Raw genomic sequence first — 19,998 nt, 5'->3', positions numbered from 1 at the left:
AAAACTCTCCTTGATAGACCCATTGGTCAGAGAAGCAAAGGAAGACCTACAAGAAGGTTCCTTGAAAACATAGATGAAGACATGAGAAATATGGGAGCTTGGCGGAAAAAGGCTATCGATCCAGGAGGCTAGGACCCACGTAGGGTTGTAAACCAAAATGATGATGTTGATGATGAAATATTGTTATATAAAAGAAACAAATCTTGCCCAAAAAAATAAAAATGTAAAATATACTTATAGCTAAAACTGTCTCTTCTGGAGAAGAGCTAAGTGTAGTCTTCACATGTGCTACTTCTGGGGGAGTGGCTAAATGTATTCCCACATGAAGGTATTTATACGTTTCAGATGTATAAAATCTTCAATGGTGATGTTGGTCCATTGTGGTTGCAGCTAAGATTGTAGGCTTGCCTCATCAGTTGCATCAGTTTGTTACAGCTGTGGTAAATACCACACGGTGTCATTTGGGGATATTAGGCACCATTTTCCACTATGGTGAAGTAAGGGATGGAGATACAAGGTAGCAAAGTTTGCTACCAATGTTTCCAAAAGGAAAAACTATCAAATGACCGAAATATAAATTCAAGTTAGTATACGGAGACAAATGAGAATTGAATTGAAATAAATGAAAATTTGAATTGAAAAATAATGATTAAAGGGAATATTAAGTTGATAGTAAAAAAGTAAGGCGCCAACTATTTTTAGAAAAAAAGAAATAGTAAAGCCTAACAGAAAGTTATCAAGTGAGTAAAATTAAGAGAAATTTTAATAAAATAATTATTTGAAGTAACAACACACACCATGTGAGGTTTAAACGTTACAAAATTAAAGTAGGTAATATATTTTTAAAATGTTTAAACTTAAGAATTAGAAGAGACGAAAAAGAAGAAAATGCACAATAGTAATAATTTTTTAAATTATTTGAGACTTCTGCGACGGCGTTATAATATTCCGAAACTTCAATAAAAGTCTTTAGCTACAATAACCAGATAAAAGGAGTCGTAAATCTAAAACGGCCACCCTGTCTACCCAAAGTCGATTTCTGACCCTGGAAAGGAGATCCAGGAAATTGTGAGTCTCGGAAATAATGATTCTTTGGCGATTTAGAGGATTTGTTTTCGCCGTTTTCGATTAGCCTAATGAAGTATTTGTCGCAACTGGAAGAAGCGTCTCTCTCGATAATTTAAATTGAGATTTGAAAGTTGCAAAACACCCGATTCGGCGAGCGATTCCCATTGTCTTGTTTGACAGCTTCGCAATTTATAATCCTCGAAAAGATACAATTTATTTCTCGGTTTTATTGCTGTAATTAAAGATGGTTTAAGAGCGTAGCAATTCTAGGGACTATTATTCTTTATTTCATTTTCTCATTACAGTAATGCTAGAAATTCAATAAAAGTTGATATTAGAGAAAATGTAACTTTTATTATATAATTATATACGGTATCATGACATTGTTTACGTTAACAAATCATAGTTCCTAATGGACTTAAAATCACTCGAAACAGTTTTTTTTTTCAGTGGTATATAACATTTCGAAGGTGTCACGACAGAAAGGCATAAGCGCCATTGACAGTTTTTTTCAGGAGACACAAAAAACGTTTAATATCACTTAATATTGCTTTTTTACATTTTTTTGGCATTTTATTATTATCGAACTGAGGCATTCTGACTTACCATATGTTATTTAAAAAACAATTATTATAAACATGAGATATTTAACATTTTGGTGCTTACGCCTTTAATGTTAGGTTCTGTGGTGTTTAAGCCTTTTTGAAAGGCGGTTACCATATTTCGAAAAAAGTATTTTGATCAAAAAATGTCGCTTAGGAACTTGTACGCCTTTTAATTTTACGGAATTCTAACAAAAATGGAGAATAAATCTTTTCATTTTAAAGCATAACAATTAAGTAAAAATAATACAAATTAAACAATACACAATAATATATTTATGAGTTTCTTAGAGTTATATTGTTGTAAAAAAATACAAAAATAAAAGTTAATATATTTATCACGTTATATTAAGTAAAAAACAACAAAAACTATTAAAACGTACCATTTTTCTACATTGATAACTAAGTAAGTTGTATTATAAAACTAATAGAAATAAAATGCAAATCAAAATTTGATAACAGAAAATAACATTTATCAATAACAAAACAAACTAATAGAAACGAAGAACCGATATAACAGAAAATTGAACCAGTTGATGAGCTAGAACGTAGTGAGCTAGAACTAATGCTGTCAATTTCAGTCTCATTTTTAAAAAATACTGTCAAGGATAATGAATCTGATTCGGAGTTTAAAGAATCATTTTGTTGTATAAAATCATTACAACCTATCTTATCATCAACTAATGAACTAAATACTATTGCGTCATTATTACTACTATCATCAGTATCATCACTATCTGAGTAAGATACAAGCTTTTTATCACAGGTTAATAAATCAGTCTCTTCTTCGGCAGTTTCATCAATATTCGAAAATAAACGGCTGTCAATATTCAAATTTAGACTTGGGGAAAACTGAAATCCACAATAGCATCATCATCTAGAACAGAAATAGGCATTTGGAGTTCTTGTTCATGGTCTTTTAGTACAGGCTCTAAAAGAATATCATGCTTTAGCGCTTCATTGAGGACCTCATTTTCAGTGGAAAATGAACCATGGTTTTTATTATTTTCGCTGTATTCCTGCACATTGCTTTTCTGATCTTCCCAAATGGATTGCAATGCAAGATTCATTATTTTGTGCCCCCGAAAAACCATTCTAAAAACCATTAAAAAAAAGAAGTAAGCGCCATTCAAATGTTAGTTTTTTAAAATAATATTACTACCAAAATATAATTTTAAAATTAAAAAAAAAAGAAAACTATACAACAAAGTCAATATATATTTTATTTAGGTTCAAACCTTATTTAAGTCGGTTAAGTAGTAACTTTTCTATGGCAAATCTAAGTCATAGTGTATTTTAAATGGCCAGATGGCGGTTAGATAAACGAAAAATTTTTTTCTGAAAAGGCCTAACCGACAGTCGGTAAAATTGTACATTCTTATGGTATATTATGATTTCTCAAGATAAATAATCTAACTAAATGCTTAACAAAACATTAAATATTAATAATATTTCAAATTATTGTTTACCTTATTGATATAACCACCTTTTCAGACCCAAGACGTAAGCACCACCTTCCACTACGGATCTTGTCGCTTACTGATTTCGGTGTCTCATCTTTTAAGAAACTCGTTTGGCGGTTAGAAAATTCAAAGCTTGTTTTAGTCGAGTTGGAATGTTTTACAGCTGCGTCATTTTAATAGTCGATAGGACGTAAAATGTATTTTATTTTGATACCAAAACATAAATTTATAAATTTTGGCGCTTATGCCTTTTTGTCGTGACGCCATCGATTTGATGATTTAATCTTCAATCATTTGATGATTAAATCATCTAAGGTTTGTGGATGATATTGTATTAATCGCAGATAACGTACTGGACACAGGTTCTATGTTACATTCGCTTAAAAGTCTGTCTGAAAGAGCAGAATTAAAGATAAACTTTAAGAAAACTAAACTTATGACAAATCTCGTAATGAGTGACAATAGACAATAATACCATACAACAAACAAACGCTTACAAATATCTGGGACACGAGATCAAAATAAGCAGAGACAATCAAACACATGAAATACAGAGGCGAATAGGCCTGACATGGGCAGCACTTGGCAAATTAAGCCATATTCTAAAAAGTTTAATTCCCATGTGTCTCAAGCGAAAGGTTTATAACCAATGTGTTTTGTCTGTACAAACTTATGAAGCAGAGACTTTGGCACTCACGCAAAAATCTGCGAATAAACTCAGAGTTACACAACGGGACATGGAACGTGCAATGCTGAACGTGAGCCTTCAAGACCACATAACAAACCAACAAATCAGGCAAATATCAGGAGTTCAAGACGTCGTCGAAAGAATCACGAGGCTTAAGTGGAACTGGGCAGGGCACTTAGCCAGAACACAAGATAGACGGTGGAAGTATTAGACGTATTATGGAATAGAGGCCCAGAAACTATAAAAGAAGCCGAGGACGACCACCGACTAGATGGACCGATGATATAAAATGTGTAACGGGAAACTGGCTACAAGCGACCCAGTGTAGAGAACACTGGAAAAAGCTGAGGGAGGCCAATGTCCAGCAGTGGACGCGATTGGCTGATTTATATAACATTACGTTCATCATCTACATCGTAGATATTGTTATTGTCATCCAGAAACCCGTTTTTTTTTTAATTTTGACTGGATTGTTATTCAATATTATCATAAACCGGTAAATTGTTCAATTTAAATTTATGAAAGTTGTAATGTCTCCGGTTTTATTCAACGAAAATTTATATATTTTTTAATTTGGGGTACCTGGTAGCATAGATTATCAAAATGTGTTTAGTTAAATTGTAAATTGTTTATTTAAGCGGGTAATTTGTTTAAACAATTTAAAATAAATATTTATTATGCAAAATTTTATTTTTTTTTCTTAATGTTAGTGGAAAAGGTTATAAAATAATAAACAACTTAATATTTATAAAGTATACTGTAAGGATTTAATTTGCCTACCATATTGGGTATCACTGATTATAGGGGGTTGAAAGAAGGGAATAAGCAATTACTGAGCTGGAGATAGAGTAAGCAAACAAACCGAAACGTTTGCGTACGGCCACTCTTGTTTTGGTTGGAGAGCTGAGTCGAAAGTAAGTGAATAAAGAAGGGACTGGAAGGGGTAACTACAATGAAAGAAATAAAAAAAATACTTACAGAGATATCCTTAGCAACAAAACACAAGAATGACTAATATGGACTGATTCCTACGTCCTACCTCTTTTAAAATACAGAAAATCACGATATATTGTGAAATCATACAGGCCAATCTCAATTACTTGCTCTATGTGCAAAATTATAGAAAAAATCGTTAACAGTAGATTAACGTGAACGTTGGAACAAAATCGATTACTGATTACTGAACAAAATGGATTTAGGCAGAATCGATCAACGACTGATAACATTCTGGAACTCGAAAGCGATATTATGGGATCGTTTGCAACTAATAGAAAATTTACCGCGATATTTTTAGACTAAAAAAATGCCTTTAATACTGCCAGGACACACAGGATTCTAAAAACGTTGTATGAGTGTAATATCCGGGGACACTGTTTATCGTTCATCAACAATTTTTTAACCAATCGGACTTTTCGGGTAAGAGTTTTCAATTCGTGCTCGAAAACTCACTACTTAACAAATTGAGTGCCACAAGGGTCTGTTCTTAGCCCAACACTCTTCCTAATAGCAACTAATGATATTTTGAAAAACATTTAAAAGCACGGATTTATGCTAACGATTTAGTGGTATTTACAAAAGGAAAAAATACAGATAGTATGACAAAATGTTTACAAAGCTTTATCAATAAACTGGAAACATGTTCTCTGAATACTGGCTTTGAATTTTCTACTGCAAAAACAAGAATCATGGTTTTTGCAAAAACAGCAAATGTAAGTACTGCGTCAAATCTTTCGTTATGCGGAAAACCAATAACAGTAGATCCTCATATTAAATTTTTGGGAGTGCATTTAGACAATTTAGAGAAGGGCGAATGCAACTGACATTAACAAATTCATCCTCGGTATACGGTAATCTAGAAAAACCTATTTACAGTAACACCTTCATAGATAAATATAACGAACTTTTTAATTATAATGATAAACTAAGAAAACCATACTATGAAAGAATTAGAACATATTGTAAAAAATTAAACTTTTATTTTACGAACTAAACCTTTTTACAAAAATTGTCATGAGCAGAGTGTAATTAACCGATTACGATTAGGCCATACTATAACTATAGGCCATATTATAGACTCACACACTCTTATCTTTTTTCAAAATGTAATCCACCAATATGCGAGCGCTGCAATTTAACCTTAACAGTAAAACATATCTTTGAATCAACAAGCTCTTTATAATATAGATTCAAATTTATCAGTTGTGTTAGGTCAAAATAGTTATTCAAAGAACTTATTAGATTATTTAAGCGCTATCGATGTGTTCCATAAGATTTACCTTTTTTGTATAAAATTGCTTACTTTTTTTAGTACTATTTTGTAAGAAAATCTTTTTTGTAACCATGTACTGTAATACCTATTCTTGTAAAATTGTAGAGATATGTCGCTAATAACCATTAGGTGGATGAGACTTTGTCTTTAAATAAAAAAAAATACTTTCTTGCTAATATGTTTGCCATGAAATTCTTTTTGCTTCACATCGAACTTTTCTATAGATTTCTTTGCTTTCCTTTATCTTAATTTGCAGGTACTACTGATATATTTTCAATTACTCCTTCTCTTACTCCTTGCTTTTGTTGTGATAACTATATCCTTATTTACAGGGTGTTTCAAAAAAAGGTAACCCCGTCTCTAGGGTAGGTAAAAAACTGAAAAATAATTGGGGTTTGTTTAGTAAAAAATTTTTGTAACACCATCCGTTTTCAAGATACAGGGCGTTAAAAAGAAAAAAAAAATACGCATTCTTTACGATTTTGCCGAAACTACTGGGAACATTGTAATGAAATTTTATACGAATATGTTTTGAAAGCTGATACATCGCATGAATTTGTTTTTATATCTAATTCTCATAGAGGGCGCTAGTTACACGGATCGTACTAAGTATTAGTCAATATAACTTCTTTAAGAGTATAATTATTCAAGTAGACTTAAACATCATTCAATTTTACACGAAAAAGGTACTCTTGGTAAAACTCGATACTGTGTACCGTTTTCGGAATATTTTGATTTGAAAATTATGAAGTAATAATTGATGCTGGTGTAAAATAGTTAGTTATTAAACAAAACTCATAAGAAGAAAATTAAATGAATGACTAAGAACATAAAATAAAATGCAATTACAGTAAGTGTTCAAAATGCCCTCCGTTTTCGCGAATACACAAGTCTATTCTTTTTTCTAAAGATTCCATTAACCTTCTAAACGGTAGAGGATCAGCTATGATGTCATTAACGTTTAATTCTTTCTTCCAATTCTTGGCGTGAATTTACCTCTGTAGCATAGACTTTTTCCTTATTATACGACCAAACTGGGTAGTCCAAAGGGTTAATATCGCATGACCGAGGAGGCCAATGAATCGGAGCTTCTGCACCTCTACCAATCTATCGATTCGGAAAATGATTACTCAACCAATTAACCTTCTATCAAAGTGTGGTGGAGCTCCATCGTGCATAAAAAATAAAGATATTCGCTCGTTTAGATTTAAATCTTCTAATATCTCAAATAAGGAATTGTTTAAAAAATCAAGATACATATCACCATTAAAATTTCCAGGTAGAATATTATAACCTATTAATTTGTTACCTAAAGTTGCTGCCCAAACATTAACTTTAAATGAGTGTTGGTAATGTGATACCCTTTTGACTCGTGGATTCTCATCACACCAGTAGTGTGCATTATTGGAGTTAAACATACCTTGTCGCGTAAAGGTGGCCTCGTCCGTAAAAAGAATGAATTTTAAAAAATTTGGATTGTGGGCTGTCCTTTGTTGCAATGTTTCACAAAAATCCACTAACCGGTAGATCATCTGGCAAGAGCTCTTGGACTTGGTCTGTAATGATAAGGATGATAATTAAAGAAGAAGTATTTGTTTGTCTTGCTATTTTCCTTACTCTAACTGTTGGATCTTGATCAAGTAAATTTAAAATATTATTTTCTTTATTAATTGTTCTTGTTTTTCTTGGTCTACCAGAATTTATTTTATTTGGTCTCGCATTCCCAGTTTCTCCTAAGTTTAATAACATGTCAGTGTATTCAACATTTGAGTACATTTTGATTTGATTTTACACAAAACAAAGTTTCAAAGCTCTAATTATTGTTGATTTATCGTCATAACAATCAATAAATGTCATGGCACACTTGGAGAAAATAGAGGTATACCTATTAGAACTTTATCATTACTACCAGCATCAATTATTACTTCATAATTTTTAAATCAAAATATTCCGAAAACGGTACACAGTATCGAGTTTTACCAAGAGTATCTTTTTCGTGTAAAATTGAATGATGTTTAAGTTTACTTGAAATTTTGATTAATAATTATACTCTTAAAAAAGTTATATTGACTAATACTTAGTACGATCCGTGTAACTAGCGCCCTTCATGAGAATCAGATATAAAAACAAATTCATGGGATGTATCAGCTTCCAAAACATATTCGTATAAAATTTCATTACAATGTTGCCAGTAGTTTCAGCAAAATCGTAAAAAATGTTTTTTTTCTTCAACGCCCTGTATCTTGAAAACGGATGGCGTACAAAAAATTTTTACTAAGCAAACTCCAATTATTTTTCAGTTTTTTACCTACCCTAGAGAAGGGGTAACCTTTTTTTGAAACACCCTGTATACAAAATATTTTAAACATTTACCATATTTAAGGGAGTTTTTCTCAAAGCTTCCTCCAAAATTGAATGAATATTAGCAGCTACATCAATCGAATAATACCTCTTAGAGAGATAGAAACAATATTACATTGTCCTCTTACATTCATCACTCAAACGGCTGAAAAGACCTTATTGCTCGAATCTTCACCCTTTACATATTGTTCAAAAATAATCCCGTCTTTCGTTTAAAAAACTTATTATTCCTGGAAAAAAATTCAGAAGGCAATATTAAATCGGTAAACTCATTAATTTTTCATTAAGTCAGACAAAGGATGGATCTATAAAAAGTCCAGAAGAAGGAAACGGGAATGGCGCGAGACAACGGCCTGAGCCAACTCGGCAAAGTGTAAAAAGTCTGACGAGGAGCTGCTGAAATCGAAATTTTAATAAAATTACTTCTACGAAATGGGAAAATTGTTTTTGGAGTGTATTGTAAATGGGGGAAATCGTAACGAGGAAGGCTTGAGATTTGTTATATACTGGCCTACAAAACTATAGTGCTCAAGATTATTTTTACAAATTTTTATATAACTTACGGGTTTTGATAAATTGCTTCATTGGGGACAGTATATTGACGTGTTTTTTAATAGAAACATTTTTAAAGATTGGTAATAAGAATAAAAGAGCTAGTTAGACTAGATTTAGTATAGTTTTATACTATAAGTTTTATATTAAACTGGATTTCTTGGAGAGGCTATCGCGAGGACAAAAGACATACCTAGCTTTTTTAGATGTAGAAAAATCATTCGGTATAGGGACAAGGTCAAATATAAGTAATAACATAAAAAATAATTCGAATACAAATACGATGCGGTTGCTGTGTATGCACCTCGTGGAAAATCCTAGCGTTTGAATCAGAACAATAAAAGCAATTGTGACAGTTTATTCAGACAATATAACAATTAAAACAATTAAAAATCAGCAGTTCTCAAGCGCATTAACGAAGACCCAACAAAGTTTGAAAATGATATCCACAGTCTTGGTCAAAATGACAACCAAACTGGCTCGGAAGCAAAAGTTGTGGGTAATAACAGCGAAAGTAACGAGCTAGCATCAAAAGACAAGGTGTGGATTTATGCTGCAAAGTATAAACAATCTTATAGTACAGACAAATTGGAAACATACGAGATACATACATTGTACGAAAACAAAGTGAATGGAAGGATATTCTTTTTCATTAACTTATCCCTCTATAGTTCTTACAGTCCTAAATATTTCCTTTATCTTTATACAATGATAACATCACACCCTCTCTTCATGCATTGGGCATCCTTTCTTCTTCATATATCCTACTTATCATTTGCTACAAAATATCAACCCCTTCCTCTCCAAGAGCCTTTCAAACATCCACAAGTATTTCATCAGGTCGCACTGCCTTACCATTTTTCATCCTATTTAAGCCATCAACAACTTCATGTCTTGCTATTCCTGGTATTATATTCACATTTGGGAACTCGCATCCTCCGTCTCTTCTCTGGTGTTTTTTATTTAGCAACTTTCTAAAGTAATCATACCGCATTTGCTTTATTTCAACATCGGTTCTTAACACTCTTCCATCTGTACTCTTAATCTGTCTCACGAGGGTCAAGTCCTTTGATGACTTGTTCTTTGTTTTAGCAATTTTCTCGAGTGTCTCAAACTCTTCATACGGCTGTGCAGATTATCTTCCCTTTGTAGTAGCTATAGCGTGCTTTGCTACCTGTATATATCCTTATCTTCCTTTCTTTTAGATCTGTCATACCCCTTTCTAGCTTATTTCTTCTCTCTAACGTTCTGTTGTACTATTCACCACCAAGTGTAAAGGGTCCACGAAACATAGATACGCGGGTTTGTTGTATTCTAATGATTTCTCTTGCACTTGCCTGATTATAAATATAGCGTCGGTGATCTTCCCGACCTAAAACCTTGTTGTTCTTCTGCTAGTGTTATAACTTCATTCAATTTATTTGTTATCACTTTGGTTAATAATTTTAGTAATATGTTTAGTAAATTAATTCCTCTGTAATTTTTCGGGTCCGATTTGTCTCTCTTTTTAAAAAGAGGTATTAGGATGCTTGATCTCCATTTTTGAGGAATTCTGTTTTGTTCTATTATTTTTTGGATTAGTTTTAATAGTTGTTTGGTCAGGTCTGGTCTTCCGTACTTTAGGAGTTCGTTTGGTATTCTATCCTCTCCTGGTGATTTTCTATTTTTGTGTTTTTTTATGTTTGAATATTAGAAATTAATATGACAAAGTATTTGGTGGTTTAATTGAAGTGATGTTAGAACTAGTGCATAACATTATTGTTGCTTGTTTTAAAAACATACTTCTCTGATTTTGTATAACCTTATTCTAGGCATTTTCTTATTATTTCGTCATTAATAATATTAAATAAAACAAGTTTCAATTTGTCCTTCTTCCTAGATTAAAAATCTGACCCTATAGATGCTCAAAGAGAGCTGGTAAATGGTATTCTAGAAAAAACCTTTAGTGATAAGCCAGTCGCCGGCGCTCGGTCCACAGCGACATTCGACGCCTAAATGTTTCAGTAGAAACCTAAAACTGGTGACAATATTGAATCTTTCTTTTGGAATATCAGTTATCTCGGCTCTTTGTGTAGTGTCTTTTTTATTTTCGAAAAAAATACAATATTTTATCTCAAGATGAAGTTGAAAATAATACATGGAAATTTAAAGGTTTTGTGTTCTGTCATGTTTGAATATTAGAAATTATTAAGATAAAATATTTGGTGGGTTTATTAAAGTGGTATTAGAGCTAGTGCATAACTTTATTGTTGCTTGTGTCTAAAACATACTTCTCTGATTTTTTATAACCTTATTTTAGGCATTTTCTTATTATTTCGTCATTAATAATATTAAATAAAACAAGTTTCAATTTGTACTTCTTCCTAGATTAAAAATCTGATCCTATAGAGATCTTAAGTAGAAACTTAAGACTGGTGAAAACACTGAATCTTTCTTTTGGAATATCAAATATCTCGACTCTTTGTGTAGTGTTTTTCAATTCCGAAAAAAATAAAGTTTTTTAGAATTTTAAAAATTTATTCTAAGTCTTCTAAATATGTGAATTTCTTTTCTTGTTTGTTAATTGTGAGTTCTACTTTTACCTTATATCTTTGATATGTCTTTTGAAGTGTCATTCGATATGTTTTAGTCACGTTGTTACGTTTAATATAATATATTGGAAGTTAATTGACCAGCAAGTAAGCAATTTCAACACTTTTTTTTTCTTCGTTTTTTATAGAGGCGTTTAATTTCACTTAGATCTTTTATATCGTAGATTAGTCTTTATAATGTTAATATGTTGGTGTATTGAGAAAGTACTGCGGAACTTGTCTGTTTTAGTTTATGAATGATATCTTTCAAGTGATACCAATTAAATATTTCTATAACCTTACGATGAAATTTGTCCCAAAGATGTTCGATGATATTTAGATAAGGCTCCAGGTTGGCTATTCTAGAGTATTAATTCATATTTCCCCTTAAGTTATTTGTTACGATTTTTAATTCATATTTATATTTGTTATTATCATGCATAAAGTCAAAATTGTCTCAATAAATGAACCAAATGGAACTACTACGTGTACTGCTCGAATTTTTATTTTTTGCAATTTGTAGGATGGTCACTTTTTTGTCGTTCAGTGTACCTTCATGTAGCATGGTTAAGCTAAATATTATGTTTTCATGAAATTAAACCACAATTATTGGTTGTGATTGTGATTAAAATCACATTTTTAATTAACCATTTAAAACCAAATTTCTTCTTCATTTGGAGCTATTTCTGCAAGTCTGGATAAAATCTCTTCTTTTAGCAAGTTTAAAAACATTTTTAAATTTAAATTTTCCCAATAGAAAAATGGACCAGTAATATTGTGTTTAAATATTCTTAACCAGACATTTATTGTTCGAAGATATTGGGTATGGCTTTTAATTTTATCCTCAGGCTTTCCTGTCGACCGAATCCTTTAATTTTGAACATTTGTTGAACATCACTAAACAAAATGTTTTTTTTTAAATTGTCTGTCTGCATTAGTCCTCTCTAAAATTTCATAACAAAAATTCCGCTCGTCACTCAATATCTCCTTCTCTTAATTCTTGATGACATTGACATTTATATGAACGGAAATTATTTATTTTCAAAATTTTTAAGACCGTGGAATTATGAATATTAACCTAGTCTACAATGGTCCGAGAACTTATTTTAGGATTTTCTACAACTACTGTTAATACATTTATTTAATTTTAATTTTCTAAATTTCTTGGTACCTCAGCAATATTGTTTGTAAATGTACAATTAGAAATTATTACGGTCCCAGTATTTTCAAAATTTTGTAAAATCCTTTTAATTGTTAAATGACTTGGAATTGGTTTATTACTATATCTTACGCTAAAAAAAGAACTGACGATTCGCGCACTATTGCCTGAATAAAACATTTTTGTTATTGCTACTTTCTCCTCAACTAAATACATTTTTAATCAACTTTATTGTTTTTTAAACAATAAATCACAAAATAAAAATGTTGGCAATTCAAATATTGTCAAATATCAGAAACATCAATATGACCAAACGCAACATGTCATACACATTCTTGCACAGCGTGTGGCGTGTGGTCTGACTTTAAGGAGTGGCCTGAAAAATGTATTATATTCTTACAAAATTTTGGAGTATGTTTAATTCATAGAACAACCTTAACTTTTGTTTTCGATACATATTTTAGTCCTCTACAAATATTTTTTCTTCACTTTTGGTGTAAAATAATTAGGCAAGCAGGAATTCAACAATTTATTTTTCACTGGGTTTCCTATGGCTCGTTTAATATATATCTATTACCCTAATTGAAATTCATGCCAACAAAGGTAAATTTAACATAAACTCTCCAACTTCCATGACCACGATACAAGATCTAGAGATGATATTAGGATACAACGTTTTAAGTTAACAAAGAGTATTAAAAACTTGACTGATTTTATGTTGGTTTATATACCTTTTTGCCAGATGAAGTAAAAAGTTTTCACTTATCGTTTAAGCTTAAAATCAAATCATACTCTTTAAAACATTGTTTCTATTTAAAAACAGTGTACCTAAGTACATCTTTTACACAATAGTACTAATTTGGTCAGGATATTTGCCTATGATGACAATATTTCAAGTTTATATATATTTTTTAGTGTGTTTGTCGTTTCTTAAATTGTTATTGATAAATATCTGTTTGTAGTATTTAAATATAATATTTAATTAAAGTTTTATAAATTATGTATGTAATAATTATCATTATTAATTTGCATATTCCTTTGACTTGTCAAAAACAAAACTATTGTATTGACCAGTATATTGACCAAATATATGATAACGATTTAGTTTTACATAATATGGGTGTGAATCCTGGGTACTAAGTAAGTAACAACAAAATAAGATATATGCGACAAAGGTCAGTTATTTACAAAGGGTAGAGGCAGTGACTAGCAGAGATCTAGTAAGAAACAATGTTATAGGATGTTTATATTTGATGTCAGTCCATGTTGAAAAAGGGCCACTAAGTTGGTGGTGTCGTCTACAGCGACCAAAAACTAAAATACTGGTTAAAAAGATATAGAAAACTAAATCGAAGGGAAAATAAATAGAGGAGACCTAGGGAGCCTTTGAACGATGTAATACTAAAACTAAATGAACAGGTTTATTCGGCCATTTATGTTGGCAAAAAAAAGAAGTCAGCTACTTCATAAGTTTATTGAATACGTTTTTTTAATTTTTTAAAAGCTTCTTTAGTTCACTTACTAATATTATACTCTTATTCTTGCGAAGTGGTAACAATTTGAATTCTTTTAAAAATAGTTTATTATCATATAAAGAAGATTCATGTCCAAATAACAAAACAAGTATTACGCAAACATAAAAAGAGGATCAAGAACAATGCTATTTTTTTCACAGTATTATTTTTTTGACAATTATGTCATATAATTTCTAAATGTCAATGATACTTTATTTCATGGATGCACAGACCGCGGCCCGTGGGCCGCATGCGGCCCGCCGGCCGAATACTGCTGACCCGCCGACAGAAAAAATAATACTCTTGTACATTCGAAAACTATTGAATTCTATTCCAGAATAAAACCAAAAAAAATATGTTCGAAAAGTAATTTGAATCTCGCGCGCGCTATTTGAATCTAGTGCCCAAAAATGCTAAGTCAAGTAACATCGCTTGCTGCCTTTATATAAAGTTTAAAATAGTAGAGAAATCAAGAATGTTCTAGCGCGGTGCGAGCAAGCGAGATAGCAGTAGTCCCGAATTCCCGATTGCTCGAGTAGGAATACGAAGCTTCCACAGTCGTATGCACAGAGTACAGTTACACGTTGATTTACTATTGCAGTGTTAACCCGTCAAGTGCCGTGTATAATTGTGTTGTGAAATCGAAAGTAAAACTCTGTTAATAATAAGTGTTTCCCTACCTATTTAATCAAATTTAGCTTTAATGTTGGCCAAATATTAAAATAAAACAAAGAAATTACTATTTTTATCAGAATTTCTCTAATTGTAATAATTACGTCATTATTTCAGATATAAAATCTGTATAAAAATCTTAAAATTTCTTAGGAATAATATTCAATCAATTATTTTTGATAATTTAAAAAAGGATGGGTAATTTAAGTAGGTCCTGTAATTGTTTTCGGGTGCTGTGTTAATCCTAGCCAGGATTAGAACGCAACATGGAGAAGCCAGGGCCTAGTAAAAAACGTAAGGTTAAAGATGAAAATCGGCAGTTTCAAGAAATTTGGACTGAGAAATACTTTTTTGTATGGTCGCATAACAAAGTCGTTTGTTTAATTTGCAAGAATTCTGTTGCGATTGCAAAGGAATATAATGTAAAAAGGCACTATGAAACGCAGCATCCTTCTTTTACCAAGTTTACAGACGAATTAAGAAAGCAAAACATGTTGTCTTTAAAACGGGAGCTTATTGGTCAGCAAGCTATGTTTACAAAACCCATTCAAGATTTAGAAATAGCTACAGAAGTTAGTTATGAAATTTCTCGAATGATAGCAAAGCGAAGTCGCCCCTTCAATGATGACGATTTTGTAAAAGAATGCATAGAAATTGGCGCTAAGAAAATGTGTCCAGAAGCATCAAAAAAGTTTGAGAAAATTCAACTGAATCGTATGACTATCCAAAGACGAATAATATCTTTGTCAGGTAATATTGCGGAACAATTAATTGAAAAAACTAAGATCATTGAATTTTTTTCATTGGCACTCGACGAATCCACTGATATTAGTTCCACAGCTCAACTTCTCATATTCATACGAGGTGTTACTCAAGATTTTGAAATCTTAGAAAAGTTATTAGGAATGTGTTCATTGAAAGGTCAAACCAAAGGAGTTGATATACTCAATGTTCTTTTGGATGAGTGTTCAAAAACTGAATTATCGGGAGTTGCGACTGACGGTGCTGCTTCTATGATTGGTGTCAATTCCAGGCTAGTTTCTTTGCTGAAAAAACATCTGCAAGAAAAAAACATAAACGCTAAAGATCGTATGCAGTTTCACTGCATTATACACCAAGAAGCCCTCTGTTATAAAAAAATTGAATTTTAAAATGTCATGAAAGTGGTAGTTTCGATTGTAAATTTCATAAAATCACGAAGACTCAATCACAGACAATTTAAACAATTCCTTGATCACATCGAAAGCGAATACGGAGATTTACCGTATTATACAGAAGTAAGGTGGCTAAGTCGTGGATTGACACTGGAACGATTTCTAAATTTAATAGAAGAAATTGGAATATTTCTGGCGGAAAAGCAAAGGGATGTCTCGGAACTTAAAAATCCTGATTGGTTGTGTGATTTGGCTTTTTTAGTTGACATTACAAATCATTTGAATGTCTTAAACACACGGCTTCAAGGCAAAAATCAACTGATATCCCAGCTCTACGCTCATGTATCATCCTTTCAAGCAAGCTGACACTTTTCTGATCACAGTTGAATTCTGGAAATTACGATCATTTTCCAAATTATAAGAAAATGGCTAAAAAATTCAACAAAACTGCGATTAATTTCAGTTATGTAGAAAAGCTAGATATTTTGATTCAATCTTTTCAAGAAATATTTTCGGAGTTAAAAAAGTGAAACCTCTGTTGGACATATTCAGCAATCCTTTCACGATTTCAGTTGAAAATGCGCCAGAGTCAATGCAGTTAGAAATTATCGACATTCAAAACGACCAAGATTTACGCAACAAATTCAACGAAGGAGACTTGTCGAACTTTTACCGCTGCATTGATAAAAATATGTACGAAGAGTTGCGCATAAACGCTCTGAAATGTGCCAGCTTCTTTGGTTCTACCTATATATGTAAACAAACTTTTTCAATACTAAATAATAATAAAACAAAAAATCGAAACCGCCTTGCAAATGAAAGTTTGGAAGCAGTTTTATGTGTTGCTACAAGTAAATTTGAGCCAAATATAAAAAAATTGTAAGCACTATGCAATGCCACGCTTCAAATTAATAAATTATTTTTCAATTTTAATAAATTATTATCAATTCTTTATTGTCTTTAATTACCTATACTTCTGGCGGCCGGCCCGCCATCAGTTCATTATGATTTGCCCGAATGGCCCCTAGTCTTAATAAGTCTGTGCATCCCTGCTTTATTTCAACCAATTATGCAACCTAAAACTATTTATTTTGTGAGAGGTACAAAGCATGTTGTAAATATATTATTCATATATCTACGTATATACGTATACACACACATATATATATATATATATATATATATATATATATATATATATATATATATATATATATATATATATATATATTCATAGTCATAAACAAATCTCTCCGAAATCTCAAAATATTGTACACCCCATTCTAAAGCCTATTATAAAGTGGAGTAGTAATTTATGCGCCAAAGGGATATATCGACAAATTACATCGAAATTGTCTGTGGTAATTGAGATGCTATCGTATGCACCATAAAGACATGACCGCATCAGAAAGTTCAATTTCCTTAAGTAGCATTATACTGAATTTAACTTTGACTATAGAATATTCCAAGACTGCGAATTTTGCATAATAGTTTAAATAGCTCTAGGCCGGTGGTTATATAAGTTTCTTCTAGTTAAATAAAAATTGAAAGTGTGCTTAACCAAATCATAAATGAAATATGTGACACAAGTTATATATTTACTTGTTTTTTTTTTTGTTATTTCCTAATTTATTTGTAGCAGGTTTTTTTACGATAAAAATGGCTTAAAGGCCATAGAAATGGTCTAATACAGACCTGCAGAGATATACAGTAGGTGATTAAATTATTATCAGTCAAAAAATTTTAAGTTTTTCACACTTGTTCAAAAGTTTTGTGGTAAAATCGTAAGCTGCTACACAATTAGGGTATGCCAATATGTTTTATCACTAATAACTTTACTTTTTTGACGTTGGTAGCTCTAGAACTGTCATTTGTGTCAAATTATTTCATAACATACACATTGTGGTGAATTTCGGTTTGGAAGTTAGAATTAAATTTGTCTGTTTTTTTTTGTTTTTGAAATATTAATATTGTCTTATATGTTTAAATAATGTATTAGTGACGATTGTAAGTGAAAAACTATCAGTTTTAATTTTAAAGACATTTTCAAAAAATATCGATTTTTGAGAATAAAATCATAGTGGGTAAGGCTAAATACTTCCATGAAATTAAAATGGTGGAGGTAAATACATTTTTATTGAATTAAAAGCTTTCCCAACATCAGATAGCTCAACAGTATCAAGTAGCGCAGGCAACAGTGGGCAATATCAAGAAAAAAATTGATAGCAATAAACCTCTGACACATCAACATGCCCAAAAATGTAGTCAAAAGCGTGTCACTACACCCAAATACGAGAGAAAAATTGGGGATATCTTTATAAACAACAGAAATAAACTACGAAAAGTCCTCACGGGAATTATTGATGAAGCTGAGATGCTATTTTCTGACATGACAGTCAGCAAAAGGCTTGGTACGCAACTGACCGTCACAATGATGAAAAAGAGACAAATTGGGCAAAAGAACAGCAAAATTTGACAACTGAAGATTTTAATAAGGTAAACTACATCACTATTAAAGTTTAAATCCCTATAATTACTGTTTTCATTCTACAAAATATCTTATATGTTTTTTATTCATAGGTTTGTTTCTCTGATAAGTCTACAGTGGAGATACTCATGAACAAGTATACCTTCGTCCAAAGATGGGTAGGTGAAACTATTAAAAGGATTGCATAGTAGAGCAAGTAAAGCATCCTCTTAAGATCATGGTATGGTTTGTGATCAAGGGCGCAATTTATGCACGATTTAGCACCGTGTTATAAGGCAAAAACAGTAACATCGTACATGAAATAAAACAAAATTAAAGTATCGAAGTGGCCAGCTAATTTCCCAGACCTTAACCTGATCGCAAATCTATGGGAGCTCACGAAGAAAGGAATTTCTCAAAAAATTGTCACCAATAAGCAGCAGTTAATTCAGAGACTCATTGCCACCTCGCATAGAAACGAATAAATAAAAGAAGACTGTCTGAAAATCATTCAAAGCACGCCAAAAAGGATCAACGCTATCGTCGAAGCTGAAGGAGGTCACAAAGGAAATATTAAAAAAAAATTGTTATTTAGGATCAAAGAAAAAAATATTTCTAAATTTTGTAAAATAACGTGTTCCTGATCTATTTTTATATTATAATTATATCATATGATGCTTACATCTAGTTCTATCCTTTATTAAACATTAAAATACAAACTTTCTTGCGGTGATCATAATAATTTGATCACCAACTGTAAATCAAAATAAAACGGATTTTGACTTTATAAAAGGTCCTAGAATAGCTGGATTGGATGATAAAGAGTTACGAATAATTACAAATATATAGGGACAAATAAGGGATACATTTCCCGGTAAGTCTGTCTAAGGATGTGACAGTTTTCCAAATGGAAATAACGCAATCCATCACTGCGTGGAAGAAATAGAAAGGCAGGAAAAAACCTTTCGTTTAGTTGCCATAGTCACAGATCAATTCTAAGCTAGTATGGGATTCTGTGTGTGCCCTAAATAAACTAGGAGACCGTAGCAAGGTTACGGTAACCTGGGTACCGGGGCACGAGGGTCATAAGGGCAATGAAAAAGATGAAATGGCCAACCGAGGCTCATCAATGCCATTCATTGGACCGGAACCCTTCTGCGGCATTGCAAAGACAGTAAGAAGAACGGCTACAAGGAAGTGGGTAGTTCACAAATCTCTGGAATGGTGGAGGAATTCACCAGGACCATGGACGTATAAACATAGATGGACCCAGCAATAAGATACCTTAAACACACACTGTTTTGAAGCTTCGATATTCCTGGACAAGAGGGTAAAGGGGAGTAAAACGGGTATCGATAGACTGTGACACTTCCTCAATGAGCATAAGCGTGCTTGAATTTTTACTCGCGGGGATAATTATTCAGACGTTATTAATTGGAAGTAGTAATAGTGTATAAAA

At 31.9% G+C, this 19,998-nt stretch overlaps 1 protein-coding gene across 1 annotated transcript; it reads left to right on the top strand.

The window, feature by feature from the left end:
* The first annotated feature begins 15,184 nt into the window (after positions 1-15,184).
* LOC140448782 (general transcription factor II-I repeat domain-containing protein 2-like) lies at positions 15,185-16,069 on the top strand. The gene has a single exon (XM_072541896.1). It carries the CDS (start codon positions 15,185-15,187, stop codon positions 16,067-16,069), a length of 885 nt encoding a protein of 294 aa, XP_072397997.1.
* The last annotated feature ends 3,929 nt before the right edge of the window (positions 16,070-19,998 follow it).

This window comes from Diabrotica undecimpunctata, chromosome 8 (genome assembly GCF_040954645.1).
Source record: "Diabrotica undecimpunctata isolate CICGRU chromosome 8, icDiaUnde3, whole genome shotgun sequence".
Taxonomy (NCBI): domain Eukaryota; kingdom Metazoa; phylum Arthropoda; class Insecta; order Coleoptera; family Chrysomelidae; genus Diabrotica; species Diabrotica undecimpunctata.
The sequence above is the reverse complement of the archived record's forward strand: the minus strand, read 5'-3'. Positions and strand labels throughout refer to the sequence as shown.